Source organism: Vitis riparia, chromosome 4 (assembly GCF_004353265.1).
Source record: "Vitis riparia cultivar Riparia Gloire de Montpellier isolate 1030 chromosome 4, EGFV_Vit.rip_1.0, whole genome shotgun sequence".
Taxonomy (NCBI): Eukaryota; Viridiplantae; Streptophyta; class Magnoliopsida; order Vitales; family Vitaceae; genus Vitis; species Vitis riparia.
The window spans coordinates 5,837,287-5,855,416 of record NC_048434.1 but is presented as its reverse complement, the minus strand read 5'-3'; the positions used below and the strand labels follow the sequence as shown (position 1 = coordinate 5,855,416).

Sequence of the window (18,130 nt, the reverse complement as noted above, 5' to 3'; positions counted from 1 at the left end):
GAACGATCAAGATAAGCAATAGCGGATAAAGGAAAGTTTTTGTAGCAATATAAAATAAAATTTTCATTTTTAAGCTTGAACCAATGATATTAGATCAAAATAACAATTTTACGAACGTATTCAATCCTTGTTACTTACTGCATATGTATGCACACAACAATAAAACAAGAAAATCAAATTTAAAGCCATAGGCCATAATGTGTTCAACACTATCGAACAAATGCAATAAAATAACTGAATAAGAGTGTATTTAGCAATGATTCTTGAAAGCGTTTATAGTCTTTTTAATATTTGAAAGATAAAAATTTTAAATTTTTTGAAAGGTTAGAAGTTCTTTCTAAAATCACTATCAAACGAACTTTAAATGTTCTTTAGTTTATGGAAAATAATAAATATATAATTTCCATTGATCAAAAGCTCAAGAATAATGCAAAAAATGGTAAAATTACTTTCATTAATTAATTAAAAAGATAGAAACTCAATTGAAATACATTGTTGAAACCGTATTTCAAAATTGTTACCGTTAAGGGTGTGGCTCTCTAGGCTCCATATAGTCATGCCTTTGGGCATTCTGTAATATATCTTCAGAAGCATGAATGAATAGCAGTTTTCTCTGCAAATTCTCTTCTGTTTTTTTCTTCTAAAACAACTAATATGGCATCAAAGCATTTTCTTCTGCTTGTCTTTGTTTGTTTTCATCTTTTTGTCTAATGACTCAAACTAATCAATCCAACGCACATGCTGTGGTTAGAGTATTCGAGATGTCACCAATGGAGGATTCCAATAGCCCATTTTATCTTCATAATGAGGGCTATCTTGGGCTCAAGTGATTGCATCAAGATGAATGTTAAAAAATTTGTTAATAACCTAGTTTATAAGCATGTGTCAGATGTATCTACTGTAAATTCTGGATTTTAGGTAATAACTAAATCATCACAACCTAGATTTCACAATGAAGAAGGTGTTGTGAGAGAAGGCTTATGGATCATCGAGTGAACCTGAATCCCAAGCGATCTATTGTAAGCACCATGGAGAGGAAGAGATGCCATGCTAGAATAATGCTGATGATGGAAGTAAGGATGCCCAAAAGCTGTGGCTGCAGCAACCATCGGTGCACCTAACCTTTGTCCTCTCTTGGCTAGGGTCCTCTCCCTCTTATGGGCGTTTTGGTGTCTCCCTAGTGCCTGTGAACTATAGAATTTTCTTTGACAATAGTTGCATGAGAAAACTCGTGGTTCAGCATCAGCAGACTGGGGAATTTCTGAGGATGTTTGAGATGAATCCGTGTTCAAGCAATCGATAAGATTGAGTTCTGTATTGAATCCATGATCAGCAGCATCCTTACTATGGAGCTCCAGATTAAATAAGAGATCTACCTTTGTCTTTTTTTCATGATCTTCTTCTTCTTCTTCTTCTTCTTCTTCTTCTTCTTCTAGATTGATCTCTTTTGGGCTTTGGGATGGCTTATCTGGACATGAAGCAGCCTCTGGTGTAGAGATGATGATGGTTGAGGTCTCAGAGGGACATGGCTCCTTCCTTAGTTGTTCCATCAGAGAAGATTTAAGTCTCTCCCCCTTGTTGGTGGATTATGAAATTTGTGCCAGATAGCCAAAAAAAAGGATAAAAACCTCACTGATGGGAAGTAAATGTTTGTGCTATATAAGGAAGGAAATACCTTTTTCCACAAAGCTTTAAAATACTAGAAGAGAGAGAGAGAGAGAGAGAGAGAGAGTTTTGCTGGTAGACACTTAGCATTTTGATTGGAATTCCTATACATACCTAAATCTAATTTATTTGAAGTGCTTGACATCTTGTTGTATTGTTACAAATCCATTTGTCTTAAAAAATTCTATATTTACAACTACTCTATCTGACAGTTGTGTCTGACTACATGTCCCCGAGGCACCTCTTGGCCACATGAGCCTAATTGGTACCTGGCCTTCCTGCTGAGAGACACTAAATTCGATCAACAAGTCTCTGAACACATAGCAAAACACAATTTTAGGACAAGCAAATAGCTGCAGGTCTCTTTTTTCTTGCACAAACTTTAAAATGTTGTGCTGCACTAGGCGACGAGAATTTAACAGGAAGTTTAAAAAGCAGCTTAAGAGTGGGCCAATCATAGGGGAACAGGGTAACCTTGTCATGTAGACTACACAAACCTCCTCTGTACCACAACCCCATCACCCGGGGGCTCCATGTCCCCTGTTACTTGGAGTATGTTCCTTTACTCTTTTTGTGGGGCATCGCTTTTATTCCATGTTCCCTACTATTATTTTTATTTTCTTAAACCGACAAATTAATTTTTTGCAACTTGTATTTTCGGTCACATTCTTTAATATTTATCATATAGATCATTATGTGTCCTATGGTGGCATCAGTAATTGTCTTTCCTATCATCATTCTTAGCTTTAATCATGTATATTAAGGTTTGTCACTTCTTTTCATTTTTGTCTCTCACATTCTGTAACTACTTTTCTTTTTCAAGTAACCATTTGAATCTTTTGCTGACTTTCTCTATTTAGATTGGTTTGCAAAGCTTCTTTCCCCCCTGTTTGGATGGATAGAAATAAGGAAAATGATACATTCTTGGGCATTCTTCATTGGACTGTTTCTCCATGGGCATACTGGCATATGCTATATAATTGTTTACTTACTCAAATGACCATTTATGCATTTTGTGATTGAAAAAGCTAGTTTATCAGAAGTGGGTTTGTGATTCAAAAGAGCTTTAAAACTGATAGGCTCCTTCCCTGAATATGTGGCTACATTACACTTAAAAACCTCAGAAATTCTTTTCTTTCTTTTTTTCCCCAAGAGCAAGGCATTACCCTTCAAACCTTCTGACACATTTTAGTCATCATAGATGATTATTAGTCCATTTGACACGAGTTTACCTAACTTAAACTTTCCCAAGAAAACAAAAGAAAAAGAAAGGTCTATTAGCACTTTCCTAAAGCATTTTTGTTATGACTATGTTGTAGGCTAGTGATAATTCCATAGAGAAGTTGGGAGGTTGTTGAAGAGTAGACTAGGAGCCTGTTTCCTAGATCCTTATGATGAAATGAACCCCATCAAGAAAGGTGCTTCTCTAATATTCCCCAGAACTACTCAATCATAGAATCAAAGAATTAGTAGCAGGGTGAAGTTGAGTTAAGCCTGTTGCCAACTTCCAAGATTAGTTTGGGGGGTTTTGCATGTAGAGTAGAATACGCCAAAACGATCCCACGTGAGATGTAATTTGTCGCATGTGTCGTGGATGGTCGCGAATGGGTGGAGATGGGGACAAATGGCCGACAAAGAAATGGGGAAGCTGATGTGGAGTCCCTCCGTATGCTAGGGATAGTGCTACTCTATGTTGCATTATTAGTACTACCAATGATCAAATCCTCAAAGGTTAAACCCTTGAGATGAGTATAGTCTTTGTAGCTTTTTTAAGAATAATAAGTATATGGAAATCGAGGTGATCTAGAGCCTAACTTTGATTCACCCAAATCCAGAACCCACATAGGAAAAAGGTAGGAAAGAGAAAAGGGAGGAAATGGGGGGATGAGTGCAGTTTGGCATTATATTTTCATTGGCACATGTAAACACAAACACCCCATATGATTCCATTGTTTCATTGCTTGTCTAATCAAATTGGATCAAATCTCTTTATCAGATCTCTATGTCTGTCTAACAAAGCCCACATTTGAAAACACCTTAATAAAGAAAACAAATTCAAAACACTTTTACTACTTCCATCCCCATCACTAGCACATAACAATATCAACAGGACATCTCAATAGGACAACCCATTCCTCCCGCAGGACACTCAAGTCTCCAACTCACTATACCCCATCAAACTTTTACAAACACACCCCATGACCCACCTCTCTATCATCTTCATCATGCCATCTCATAGAAATGGCCAAAATTGGGTAGGTGTTGGAGTTTGGCAACAAATTTGTCCTTTATCATCAATACCTTCTTTCCTCTCTCTCTCTCTCTCTTTTAAATTATCATCATTGTTACCATCGCTTTTTCTTGCGGAATATGTTGTTAAAAAGAGAGTATTGGCAATTGCTACATTTTTCACCACTGCTTTCTGTAAAGAGAGACTTGGTTGGCTACTATTCTTGACTTTTTACGAAAATAAGCTTGTATCCGTTAAGTAGGCAGTCCAAAAGAAAAACTCAATCAGGTTGAGATTGTGGAGGAATAAGAGACATGAAAACTTGGTCTTCCGGAAAGCTATTTAAATGCCCCATTTCCAAGAAACAAAGTCCATGGAAATGATGATCTGGGTTCATGATAATCACGTGCCCTTGCCAATAATATGGTCAAGGAAATGTTGACGTTTCATCTTTCACAGCTTTACTCAAGGTTTTTTTTAAAAGATAATTTGGTTTTGGTTTTGGTTTTGTTTTTGTTTTTTGTATGAGCAGGTGGATCATCTGCCTCAGAAATTCAATTCAACTGCATCTACAGAACTTGACTGTACTTTGAAGTTGAGTCGAGGAGACGCATCTTTAGTTAAAAAGGACAAATAGGACCTCTGCCACTACATTGAAAACAACCCGACTCATTAGCCAGCCCTACTCAGACCTCATCCTAGTGAAAATCATCCATGCGTATTCCACTCTTGGGATTTGTTAAAAAATATAAAATAAAAAAAAGGCACTAGCGTTGGACTTGGAGGCTTGTGTGACTCACTCTCCTCCTCTGCCAAACTCCAAAGTCCAAACATCCTTTTACTAAAGCTACTTTATCACCACCACCCCCCACCATGGATTGCTTCACAAGCACTCTGCATGACCCTTTCTGTTTGTCAAATCCTGGGGTTCCAACCATCCCCATTTTGGATTTTCATGAACAGTTTATCCAGTTTTACCTCGTCTGCCCCAAATCTGCCAATCTTATTTACACGCTTATTTTGTTTATTTATTTTCTTGTAACATCGTTTTTGGCATGCCCACATCTTTTCCTAACCAAAATCCGAACTTAAACTCAAGAAAAGAATACATGGAATCCAAAGATGTCGGGCTTAGTGACCCAACGGAATTAGGGTTTTATATTTACCTAAAGAGACTGAGACAGATGCAAGAAAGGGAAGAGGATACATAACCAATTACATTCACACTGTAGAAAACATCTCTCATCCTCATAAACAATTATCCAAGGTGCTTATCTAAGCCAATGAAGTCAAAAATTGGAATGCCATCAATGCAAATTAAGATTTGGGAATCGCTTGGCACTGGGAATGGTTCAATCCTTGCCTCCCACGTCCCATGAGAGCTCAAAATTATCAGTGACAAGACCTGTTTGTGAAGACAGCCTTCATTAGTGACATGACCCGTTTGCAAAGATACCGTTCATTAACAGACAAGATCCGATAATTTTGATTGATATCAAAGTCATAACAAAATGATCTCTCAATCATACATTGGCAAAAGTTCTAAATGATGCAGACATCACATCTTTTTGAAGAGCTTATGGCTATCGGGATGCTTCCAAGAACCACCATGGCTGAATATCATATGTTGTGTACATCACAAAACAAGGTTGCCATACTTGCTTCAAATAAAATTAGTTAATTCATCTGCTATACTTGCATCCAAAGCCACTTTGCCCCCCAATTTGAGACATTTTTTTGGTTTTATCACTCCAACCAAGTAATTGAGTAATTCCCAATGAGAACAAGCATTACCGTCAAGGTTGAAACAGAAATATTCCTGTTGAAGTCTTTCTTCTCACTTTTTTAGAGGACAAGCTGTGGGCAAGAGTTTTCATTTACTTCTCTAAGTTTTATTTTCTTGTCCTCAGGCATTGAAACAGGCTGCAAAAATATCATTCCAATCAGCAAATGCTTGTCTATGCCAGTTGAAGTTTTGATAACCTTTCTAATGTCTACTATGCTCCAATTAACTGAGTATCATCACCCAACAGGGTGGATAGCGTGTCATCTCAGGAATAACCAAGGTATAAATCAAAAATACCCAAATTTATTGAGGGAAAAAAGGCACTCGAGAAAAAATCATAGAATTTACATACAATACAATGGAGAGAAGATGAGATGATGCACGGGGCTTGGCCAAAAAACCAACAATACCTTCTTATTTGGTCAACCAATAGATCAGAATGAGAAATGTGCAGACAGAAGCAACAAGGGAAAGGATGATGGTATCCAGAGACTTTTTCCTCTTTATAGCCGAGAGGATGTTATTCACCTGCATCATTAATTCAAACAAGTATCAGTAAATGATGAAATAAAGTAAGACCTTATTATTATGTTGTCCAGCACAGGGAAATATTCTCACTCCCACTTCAGAAATGACTTCGACATGAATCATTCCATTTTTCCTTTTTTCTTTTTTTCTTTTTGTTTTTTTTGTTTATTATAACAGCCCTCCTGTACTCTAATTTTCAAGCATCCCTGTTTGCCTTTTTGATTAAAATAGTCATATATCAAAACTTGGTGGGATGGCTGCTTCTTTTATTACAAATATCTGTACATCCTGTGACAACTTCAAGACAAGATAGCATGTGGTTTCACGTGCTACATAAATCCAAATGAAAACAATTCACTTTCCATGTGGTTGTGAACCACTCCATCAATTAGTGCTAGGATAAAAGCAACCTATAGATAGATACATTGACATGATGTGGGCTTGTTTTCATACCGTTGGGAGGCGGCTGCTGACATTGCTAAGCTTTGAATTAATGCCCCCAAAGGTTGAGCGTTGAAAGACAAGCGCCCCAAGTGTTGCTTGTGCTTGAGAAATTACAGTATCCATCTGCAGCAGTAACAAATGTTTGAGCAATGACACCAAGGTTTGCATGCACAAGAAAATATCAACAAGGTATTGGACAGGTCAAGGATTTGAAAGCATATCGACAATAAAGATAACCAAATTAACCCATAGGATTCTGCAAACATCACACCCCTCTTCTGAGGTTTCTAAACTGTGTCCTCCCTTGAGGTGATGTCAGCATATTCCAAATATCCAATCTTTTTGGGACATGAATTTTGGAATTTCAAGAAATTTGTATGATTTTTCCTTATGCAGAAGGCAGTCTAAAATTATCCATAATCACGAGCTGAATTTCAGGGAAGGAACAAGACACACTCATATCTCAACCAAGTGAAACAAATGATCATGAATTATGGCAAATATTTCATGTATGAGACAAACCTGAGTCAAGAGAACAAAGAAACAAAACGTTTTGCTTGGCAGGAGAAGCAGAAATGAACTCATGGTAACAAGGTTAAAATACTTATGTTACCCTAGAATGGGGCATATAGCAACTCAACTGAGAAGTTTTTCCCCCTAGCTTGAAGGCCTCAGCCACATAACTCAAAACTGAGTATAAAGAATCACTCATGGGAACTTCCTGAACTAATAAGAACATTCTACAATTGATTAGCAAATAATGTCACCAAATGAGAGCTAAAACTTACCGACAATCAAGTAAAAGATTTAAGCAAAGTTTTCTCACTCCCCCACAAGGGATAGACTTCCATCCAAGGTGGAGCCTGTAACATCACATGCCTTCAGAAAGGTAGACTATGAAAACACTGAAAGCAAAGGTGCAGCAATCTATCATTTACAAATACTTGTCATAAAACGTTGTTGCAACCTGGTGGCTAGAGAACAAAAGGCTTGTTGAGACAGCAGTGCACTCCCAACCCATTGAGAGCAGAACTGGTCACATCAGCTGAGGGAGCAACAACTTTATTTTGTTGTTCCTAGAAAAATATCACAAAAGATGCAATTCATTCATGCAACCATTGATGCCTATACAACTAGCTAAGATCCTGTAGAGAGTCTGCAGCAGTTCCCAGTTGCCAAGTTGCAGTACAATGCCCACATGGAGTCCTGCTATTCAGAGTTGCTGGGCTTGACTAGGTTCCACCCAGAAGGGTGACCAAGATGATTATATCCTTAAAGGTTTTGGGGGATTTCCTCAAGGTCTTTAGCATATTGCTAACCCCACTTTGATTTGGACTTGTTTCTAGGAAAGAAATGCTAGAATCTTTGAGGATAGTTGGAGGACTTTGAGTGCAGTTGGGGACTTATTTTTAATTCTCCTCTTCTTTGGGCTTTTGTAATTGAAGTCTTTGCAGGCCACCTTTTGAGCATCATTCTGCTAGATTGAAATTAATAGGCAAGACCACTAGGTTAACTAAGGAGACCTTTCCTAAATGGCTATCAAGGTTTTATTAAGTTAAATTTTGAAGGGTGTTATTTGGGTAACCTAGGGCAGCTAGGGATTGGAGGGTTGTTCAGGGAGCATTTTGGTACATAAGAGCCCTCTCCAAACCTGCATGATAAGGTTAAGCCATTCAAGGTCAGTTATAAGTGAAAGTTTAATGGCTAGTTGAGCCAAATTATTGATATTCCTTTAGAACTAGGGATACTCCTTTTGTTGTGCTCCTTGCTTAGCCAATCATGTGGTGGATCCATTAGCAAAGTGTGGAGAAAGACCTTGGTTTTTTTATAACATATTTTTTACCTCCTTGACTTTGCAGTGAGCATTGCTTTAACCATTTCGAGTCATGCAGATATATTAGACTGTTTGGATTAGTAAACATTTACGTTTCCTTTTTTTTATATCTACAACTGTTCCAACATTTCTTGATTACCAACTGTTCCACAATTTAAGAACTACCTTAAAACCTTATTGTGATTTTCATTACATAATTTAAGTCAGCAATTATTCCTCCTCCTCTTGATGTCTTCATCTTTTATATCTAATGCACTTAACACTATCAAAGTCTCTAGTCTTTATCTCCCTTAATGGCTTACACATCAAGTTTTCTACATTTATCGCTATACTTTAGCACCAAACTAACAGTACAGATTGTTATGACCATTGGACTTAACCTCACCATTTTCTAGACTTCATATATCTACTTGATTTTAGAACCCTTCTTGTTCCTACTATTCCACATCTTGCTAAGCTATGTATATCCACACACACACACACTCACTTGTTTTGCACTAACTACAACTTAAAAATAATTCATTTAACTATTAAATTTCTTTAGGTCATAAGTCATTTGCTTTAGAATCTCACAGGAGCTCCATTGCTGCTTTTCGGATTCAAGTCAGCATCCCATTCCACCTAATATTGGTTTCTCCATCCCTGTTCAGAACTGGTGAATTTTAGAAAGAAGCAATTGAGCTGCCTTGGCTCTTTGAATATACTCAAGCAATCAATCAGGATACTGGGTCCTTTGGATAACCGCAGAGTCCTTCAGATTATTATGGAGCCCACACAAGGTCAGAGCCAGAAGTAGACCCATAGCTCATGAACAACTTGCACCCAGAGGAAAAAAGAAAATGGAGTACATGTCATGAAAATTCCACACACGTCCACCATTCTCAAAGAACTTGGAATTTTAGGATTCCTCGTATAGTATTAACTCTATGGAAAGTTAGAACTTGGAATTTTTGGTATACTAGGTATATGGACGAATGATATCAATACTTTAATAGTTTGATAATAGTATATTGGTGAAGGAGGAGAGAGATCATTGGAACCCTTGCTTTTTGAGGTTGTTCCATGATTGGGGAGTTGAATCAGGTGGCTAGCTTGCACATTCATTCAGAGCCTCTGCAAAGAGGACAACTTGGTGTGGAAAGGGGGGAAAGAAACAGATGTTTTTCTTTTAAATCTTTCTACTCCTCATGTTCAGTGAGTTCTATGCAATTTCCCACCCAGGATGTCTGGGTTCTGGGTGTTCAGAGCTTGACTTTTTGCTTGGGAGGCTGTGTGGGAAAAGATCCTCACAATTGAGCAGCTTATGAGAAAGGGCTGGCAGTGGTAAATAGATACTACTCGTGCAAGGAGAGAGGAGTCAGAGAACCACATTCTTATCCATTGCAAAAAAGCTTACTTGCTTTGGGACCTTTTGTTGTCTGAAATTCACTTTCTTTATATATGTCATTTTTTTTATTAGAAACAAATTAATTCAATTATATGAATTTTCAAATACAAAAAATAAAATAAAAGAGTCGAGAAATCCTTTCAAAATATACAAAAACTAATAAAAATAACAAAGAAAATGAAATTGTCAAGTCGAAACAACAGGACAGCTATACATCTCAATGAATATAACATGAACTTGCACAAGTTAGAGCAACTCTACAATCCTTAAGGGAGTGAAAATCCCCCAACAAAAAGATCGACGTTTGGCTCCTCGATTTGCTACAAGATCAGCAACATGACTGGCTACACAAGAAGACCAAGGAAAAGAACAACCCAAGTTACTATCAATATCTAGAGTTTGGCAAAGCCACCAATCATACCAATGAGGTCCTCTCTCTGATCTAGACATCCAAGATTTCGGGATAGCAGAATTAACTTCCACCCATGAGTTAGAAACACAAAGAGCCTTGACCCATAGCAAACCCACTAAAAGAGCTAAAAAAATCTCAGCCTCAACAGCAAAACCCTTTTCAAATAGTTTTAAAAAAGGCCTCAACATTGTATACCATATGGTCTTTGCTCATACCTACAATCCCCATCTAGCCTGAATTATCCAAAGCACATCCATCAAAATTTAAACTAAATGAACACACTAAAGACAGAATCCACATAGGGAGCAAGCTGTGGGAAGTACATTTGAAAGTTGTAGTAGTAGAGGTCCAAAAAGAGGAATAAAAATAAATTAAGTCCTAAATAGCCTCTAAACTCCTTCACTTGTCCTAAAAAATCCTTGAATTTTTCTCCCACCAAACTATTCAGATCAATGTGAAATAAACAACACACTAAAGTACTTTGCCTTTGAAAGCACTCCCAAAAGCCCTAAAAGTAATAGTTATCATGTCACTCACACTTCCAAGGAAAACTCGATCCATTACAATTAGTTTGAATAACCTATGCCATAAGCCCAAGCTTCCAAAAACTATAACAAAAGATCAATCGACTCACCACTCCCCAAAGACAGTGTAACAGTTAGTACAAAAGGTTTATTAAGGAATATACGTAACATATTTTCTTTATATCTATTTTCTAATATGAGTGAAAAAAAAAGACAGAAGGGAAAATGACACATGCTATTTTTACAAGTTGACAATTATGCCAGTATTTCATGGGTTTCTTCAAGAGGCCTGTATGTGAAAACTTTCTCTTATTGGATGAGGAGGATCCATGCTTTTTCCAGAGACATGTTATCTTCTTTCATGTAGAGACATAGACCAGTCAATCAAACGGATGATAGTTTGGATAAGAAGGGAGCTGGGTTTCCATAGATCTTTATTAGGGACAATCAACTTCCTTGAGTGTAAGGATTTTATAGTTGGTATTTTGAAGTTCTTTTTTTCCTAGCTGTGCATGTCTTCACTTTAGAAGGATATCTTATCCTTGTTTCCATCTTTGATTCTAATAAAGTTTACTTCCTACCTTTAGAAAAAAAAAAAAAAAAGATGAGCTAGATTTGATGATAGTTAAAATAAATATGAAAATACAATGCTTAAATCATGTCCTCTTACAGAAAAAATAGAAGTCATTTTCTACCAACTAAACAAGTCATGGATATTGATGTAAACTTAAGAAATAAAACTAGAGTCACAAATACTAATGGGTAATGCATCAATAACCACAGGCTCAAAAGTAGCATCATCCATCATTCATACAAACTGGAGTTATAGGCCCATTGTTCATGGACAAAGTAAAATGCAACAAATTAAATGCAATTATTAAGTAAGAAAGAAAGGAACATTTATTTCCCTGTACCTGTCCTGTACTTCTGCTGATAGATGCATGCTCCTTAAGTAAAACCTGCTCAGAGCCACCACCTTCTTCCAAGTCTAGCCTACTCCTGTCAAACTCTCTGAAATCCTCAAGCAATGACGCATGCTCCTTCTTAGCTCTAAAGCTAGAGCGAAGCCTATAAAACTCCTGCAATTCAATCATGTTAAACACCGTGAGCACTCGGAAATCAAGTCTTCTTAGTCAATCTACCTTAGTTATTCAGAGTTACAGGATAGCCAATCTCTATATACTGAAAGCATGAGGTCAAGAAGTTTAGCAGTAAGTATTGTCTGTGAAGCTCATGGCTATGCTATTTCTGAATAAATATTTTCAGCTACAACAGAACTTTAGAAGGTTTAGCAGTAAAATCATATGAAAACTTGGAAGAACTAATATAAAGACAGAAGAAGTCAATGTTTCAAATTCTAAATCATCAACTAGATAAGGGTCAATATTCATATAAATACACTATATTTTCAAGTTTTTTGACACAATGAAATATGTAACAAAGAAAAGTGAGTCTCTTCCAAAATATAAACATAGACATATATATAAATCAAAAAGAGAGCGAGAGAGAAGAAAAAGAAGAAGAAGAAGGAGATGAAGAACCTGAATGATTGATTTTAGCCACTCAGCTGAGTAAAACTTCTTAGGAAAGAAAAGAATATTTACAGAAGTGTTGAAAGAAGAAACAAATTTCAAATTCCATGGGTACCTATTTTATTATGTTGATCATTCTTTTTTTTTTTTTGGTGCATAGATAGCAATATATTAAAAAGGGAAAGGGCGCATCAAAGAAGCGCCCCAAAGTATACAAGTGGTATACAAAAGAGATTAAAAAACCCCTTAAACATAGCCTAACCAATCTACAAAATCCACAAAGGAAGGGGGGCCAGAGTCAAAAAATCCCTTAGCCCATGCCCAAAGATTACAAAGGAAAAAAGATTTACACCCTTGAACCGAATGCCCCTCATTTTCAAAAACCCTACCATTTCTTTCCTTCCAAACTATCCAAAAAAGACAAAAGGGAGCTGAAAGCCACACTTTCTTCCTCTTCTTTCCCACACAAGACCTAAGCCACCCCAATAACGCCTCTCTAATTGAATATGGGAGCACCCACAACACCCCCAAAAGGGAAAATAATAAGTTCCATAAACTTTCTTGCCAACTCACAATGCAGGAGAATGTGATCAATAGACTTTTCCTTTGAAAGACACAAATAACATCTATTAGCCAAAGAGAACCCTCTCCTCTGAATATGATCTAAGGTTATGACCTTTTTCCACGTAGCCTCCCAAGCAAAAAAACTCACCCAAAGAGTTCCAAATTAGTCGTGCAGGAAAATCCCCTAGTCTTTCCAATTCTAAAGCCTTATAGAGAGACTTGATAGAGAATCTTCCATCCTTTGCCTTTGTTCAAACTACTTGATCTTCCACATCACTATGAACCCTCCTCCCTTGCAGCCTTAAGAGAAAACGCTCCACATCGAACACTTCCCAATCGTTAAGTCGCCTAGAGAACCTTGGAGCCCACACTCCCCCCCTAGAATGGCTCCACACATCCTCCACCCAAGCCTCCTTAGCCAAGGAGATAGCAAATAAGGAGGGAAAAGAAATACACAAAGGATCGTCTCCACACCACTTGTCCTTCCAAAATCTAACCCTCCTACCATTCCCCACAGAATAAACCATATTATTACCTATCACATCCCAAACTCTCCTAATAGTTTTCCACATACCAACCCCAAAACTACCTCTCACAACACAAGACCTCCAACCGCTTGCTTCTTTCCCATACTTCCCACAAACAACTTGCCTCCACAAAGCCTCCCTCTCCACCGCAAAACGCCAACTCCATTTGCATAAAAGAGCCTTATTCAACAACGCCAAATTCCTCACACCCAAACCACCCTTTATTATGTTGATCTTTCACCATTGAGCTCTTAATTTGAGTCCATCAAATCATGAACTCCAATAATTAAAATGAGTAATCTATGTGGAAAACTAGATATGTTATTATACTGATTGCATGCTACCTCTGTCATGGGAAAAACAAATCCCATGGATATGAATCTAGGGAGATGGGTCCTTTTGAAGAAAATTTCATTTGAGGATTTTTTACATGGTATTCTTCTCTTCCCAACCCTTACTGCACTCGCTTCCCCTCTGCTCACCATAAAAGGGGGAGACAAAAGAAGGAAATAAAGAAAGGCCAAAATAATAAGGGTAAGAGTTAAATGCATCAAGCCGACCTACTGGTTTCCCAGGAATTCTGATTTAAGAAGAAACTTGATCTGGACTTAAGTTCTGAGAAGCCATGAACTCGATAATAGAATGCTAATGGCAAGGATTTCTCTGCTAGAGAACTATTTCATGGTTCATTGTGTATACAGAGAAATGATTAATGACAGCAAACAGTGTACTATAACAATTTTGTGGTCCATTAGGCTTGACAGTAACGAAGTTTCTTTTAACAATCAATATTAGAAACTAGAAGGACCATTTGTCAACCTTTTTTTTTATAAATAGATAAAAAGGACCAACTAAAAGATGCCAAAAGAGGCATCATAATTTGAGTGCAAAGGGAGTAAACCAAGAAAAAAATCATGGAAACAAAAGGTCACAAAAACCACAGCCAACATTAGCATGTAGACCGTCTAAAACGATTTAAAACATGAGAAATAAGAATGATGTCTTTTGCATTCAATGCCAGGACCTCAACTCCTTCAAAGGTTCTCATTGCATTCTTCCCAATGGCAACATATCACAGAAAAGGTGGCAGTCTGCCAGATATATTTTATGCTTTTTCAGATGAACCTAAACCAACCCAATATCAACTCCTTCACTGACTTAGAAGAACAGAATATATTGTAAAAGTAGGAAACATCAATGATCTCATTCCCAGGCCACGGTGCAATGCAGAAGGAGATGATTGACATATTCCTAATTCCCTTTGCACAAAATATAACATTTGAGGGGGCAAGAGTGTCCATATCTGCTTTTATAAGAACCCTCCCTGCTATTTGTTAAGCTTATGAGCATAACCTTCATTCTCTAAGGCCCATCAAAGATCAATTTTAGTCCTTTTTTTGTTCCTTAAAATTTTCAGGGGAGTCCTTAAGGAAATCCATTATTATGCTTAAGTTTCTTGTTTAAGTACTCTATAGGTGGTCAATGAGATGGTTACTTTTTCTGTTTTGCAGTCTTTTACTTTGGGTCATAATCTTGTAGATGAAGCTAGGTTCTTCCAACTGATTTTAATATTATTTAAAAAAAAAAAAAAAATTAAAGAAGAAAAACATAACATCCAATATTATTGTTTAAGTCAACATTTTCCTTCAACTAGTACCTGAGTAAGATCTTGAAGGATTTCTTGATGGCGAGTTAATGTATGAGAAAATATTTCTGACCCACCAGATGATACCCAAGCTTGCATATGTGAATTTACTTGCTGAAGCTGTTTGAGTAGTTGATCTATTCCAGAATCAATCTCTTTCTCTTTATCACCGTCAACTTTCATAGAAACCAGTTTGCGATATAAATGCATTTGTTCATCCAACTGTGCTTCAAGTTTCCTAGCCTGCATGTGCAAAATCAATAGCAAAGGTTATACTTCCTAACTTCGTATGAAAAATGATGTTATATCAAAAGAAGTCTTTTCCCAGCATTACAACTGAAATTGCTCAAGTTAAAAGTCCAATCAGTGTTAAAAGGCGATTTAATAAAGGAAAATCATGATATTGTGTTATGACAAGCCACTTTCTAGCATCACCATTGAATTTAATCTTACATTATCAAAAAATAAAGTACAATTAATGTAAAAGAGTGATTTAAAACAGTATTAACTTGGTTAAGAACGCCACCCTCACTCTCTGCCACGGTGATTTCTGTAAATGGCATTAATGTCCAAGGGACAGTTGTACAAAAGGCAGGATTATTAAAGAACAATGTGAGTCCTTGTACAGCTCACCAGACAACACTACTTTAAGCTTTTTCTACCACAGATTTTATGAGGGGCACATGCAGAACATGGTAGGAACAGATCGCAAGTGTAACTAAGAAAAATGGGAACCATTATGACATTGAAATCAACCTGTATGTGATCAAATTTGGATTTCTGTTCTTTTTCTTTTCTTTTCTTTTTTTTTTTTTTCAAAATACACACACACACCACATAACCATATATCCCCATTACAGTGTGATGGATTTGTATCCTTGAAACATAAGTAGAAACATAACATGAGCATTGAACTTCCATTTTGACACACAACCATGACCTAGTTTATAAGTTATAATACAAAGCAATTTCCACATTTTCCCAAACACAAACCCCAGAAAGTTTGAATTACCAGAACCATAGAAACAAAAACAAAACATTCACCCAAAACCCACATGATAACAAAACTCTCAAAATGTTCCATAATTTCCCGAAATTTCCTTGACCCCGACTTTCACTTAAGCCCCCACCCCCAAAAATATAGAAGATAAGAGAAGATCGAGAACCATTTCCAAGATTCCCACATGATCCAAATAATCAAGGAATGACAGTGCACCTTTTATTTTCAGTTTTCTTAAATTTCATGACTTCCCTTCAAGCAATATCATCCTTCATTTATTTGCCCAATTATTTCAGATAATCCTCCAAATCACGAATTATTTAAACTTCAAAGTAAAAGAATGCAAATAATGTATCCAACCAACAGACTACCACAAATGCATCAACACATTCAAAGCTTCATAAAACCCTAACTGCTAAGATAAGAAATGCGGTAAATCATATACTCCTCACACCGAGAGGGATCGGGATATATATGCATTTCCTAACATCTAAAATTCAACCAGAAGACAGCGTCTATAGACAGATCATCCAATGAGCAAATCGAATTTCATAATATCTGTTCGGATCAAAACCTTGAATTCCCATTTGGTTGTCTCCTGATCATTTTCATTACGCGAGAGCCGACAAAGCAAATTTTCGCTCAATTCGGCTCCTAACAGCACAAAATTTCTCAACCATGAAAAGAAAAAATGGAAAACCGAAAAAGCATATTTTCATTTCATTTTCTTGCGTTTTCTGGGGCACCAGACAAAGGGAAATGAATCGAACCTGCTTCCGGAGGGCGTCCCATGAGCTAGGCGGATCCATGAGGGCGGCCTGTTTTTCTCCGAATCCCAGATTCAGAGGGTCCAAATCGGAGAGCTGTTTAGCAAGGAGATATAATTAATTTCGCAACGCGGTGCATTTGCTTCTTCCACGGCTGTTGCCAGAGCGTGATTGTGCAATCACTGGCGGGAGGGTGTGGAAGCAGCCAAGATATGCCTGGCGATGGCAGTTTGGGAAATTCCGGGGTTGGTGCGGGAGGGGCTGGGCTTGCAAACGAAGCAAGGTCGGTCTAAATTCATTATTCATGTTAGTTGTGGGCGGACACGTGGGGACCTTTTATTGGATTTCCGTGTCCAATGAAGATGCTTTGATATTGGCCGTTGGATTCTACAGAGACGTTTGGTACGTAGACATCCGCCTGGACTGTTTGTCAGGAGAGAAATACAGTTGGGAAAATTATTTCCTCCGTCTCAATGCCCTCTCCTAATTACTTTTCTACAAATATGCTAGTTTTTTTTTTTTTTTCTTTTTTAAAGCCTATTATTAAATTTCTCATCTTTATTATTATTTTGTGCATCTTTATGAAATTAATATTCTAATAAATATTTTAATAAAAAAATATATTTAAAATCAATAAATTATTTTTATATTCTACTTCAAATTCATTTCAATTATTTAATTCTTTCATATAAGGATTAAATAATTTAAAATTTTAATAATATTTTATTTTATTTTATCTTTTTGTATTTTCTATGATAAAACTAATCATGAGGAAATTATATTTTTATGTCATGTTTGATTTTGGAAAGAGAAAAAAAAAAGAATTTTTTTTTTATATTTGGTTTTATTATGAAAAATGTGAAAGAAAGTCGATTGTAATTAAAATTATTAAGAAATTTATATATTTTTAAATTATTTAATCTTTATACAGAAGAATTAAATAAATGAAAAAAATTGACATAATATATAAAATAATTTATTGATTTTAAATCTTTTTTTTAATTTCCTTTTACTTTTCCTCTTTTAGTTTTTTTTCTTTTGTATTTTTCTTCAAATTTTTAGAGAACCAAACATAACCTTAATTTTTGTTTCCTTGACTTTTGGAGAAACAAACAAATATAATATAAGTAAAATGGTTTTCTTATATTTGATTTCATTACGAAAAAGATAAAAGAAAATTTTTATTAGAAATCAAGTAAATAAGATCTCTCAATTCTAGTTTAATGAACCAAAAATGGATCTATAAAACTCACCTTGTGATATTGCAATAAAGAGCACCTAATGT

General features: G+C 36.4%; 2 protein-coding genes across 4 annotated transcripts; both read right to left on the bottom strand.

The window, feature by feature from the left end:
• Positions 1-845: 845 nt before the first annotated feature.
• On the bottom strand, positions 846-1,805 carry LOC117913129 (zinc finger protein 1-like). The gene has a single exon (XM_034828062.1). It carries the CDS (start codon positions 1,548-1,550, stop codon positions 948-950), a length of 603 nt encoding a protein of 200 aa, XP_034683953.1. The 5' UTR covers positions 1,551-1,805; the 3' UTR covers positions 846-947.
• Positions 1,806-5,007: 3,202 nt separating this feature from the next.
• Positions 5,008-17,094, bottom strand: LOC117913013 (Golgi SNAP receptor complex member 1-1). 3 transcript variants are annotated; one of them, XM_034827857.1, is made up of 6 exons: positions 16,849-17,093; positions 15,091-15,321; positions 11,725-11,889; positions 6,663-6,776; positions 6,092-6,209; positions 5,008-5,300 (listed from the first exon to the last, which is right to left on the bottom strand). In XM_034827857.1, the coding sequence occupies exons 1-5, from the start codon at positions 16,885-16,887 to the stop codon at positions 6,096-6,098; spliced, it is 663 nt and encodes a 220-aa protein (XP_034683748.1). In that variant the 5' UTR covers positions 16,888-17,093; the 3' UTR covers positions 5,008-5,300; positions 6,092-6,095. The 3 variants fall into 3 exon arrangements, with proteins under 3 accessions (XP_034683748.1, XP_034683749.1, XP_034683747.1); XM_034827858.1 differs by lacking the exon at positions 5,008-5,300 and adding an exon at positions 5,354-5,818 and having other exon boundaries at positions 16,849-17,094; XM_034827856.1 differs by lacking the exon at positions 5,008-5,300 and having other exon boundaries at positions 5,358-6,209.
• Between the last annotated feature and the right edge of the window lie 1,036 nt (positions 17,095-18,130).

What these genes read in the sequence shown, in the direction of transcription:
- LOC117913129 (XM_034828062.1), bottom strand. Translation starts at nt 1,550, where the DNA reads ATGGAACAACTAAGGAAGGAGCCATGTCCCTCTGAGACCTCAACCATC.
- LOC117913013 (XM_034827858.1), bottom strand. Translation starts at nt 16,887, where the DNA reads ATGGATCCGCCTAGCTCATGGGACGCCCTCCGGAAGCAG. An exon ending in TCCTTCAAGATCTTACTCAG is followed by an intron (nt 11,890 to 15,090) that starts GTACTAGTTGAA and finishes ATTGAATTGCAG; the next exon opens with GAGTTTTATAGGCTTCGCTC. An exon ending in TCAGCAGAAGTACAGGACAG is followed by an intron (nt 6,777 to 11,724) that starts GTACAGGGAAAT and finishes TTACTGCTGCAG; the next exon opens with ATGGATACTGTAATTTCTCA.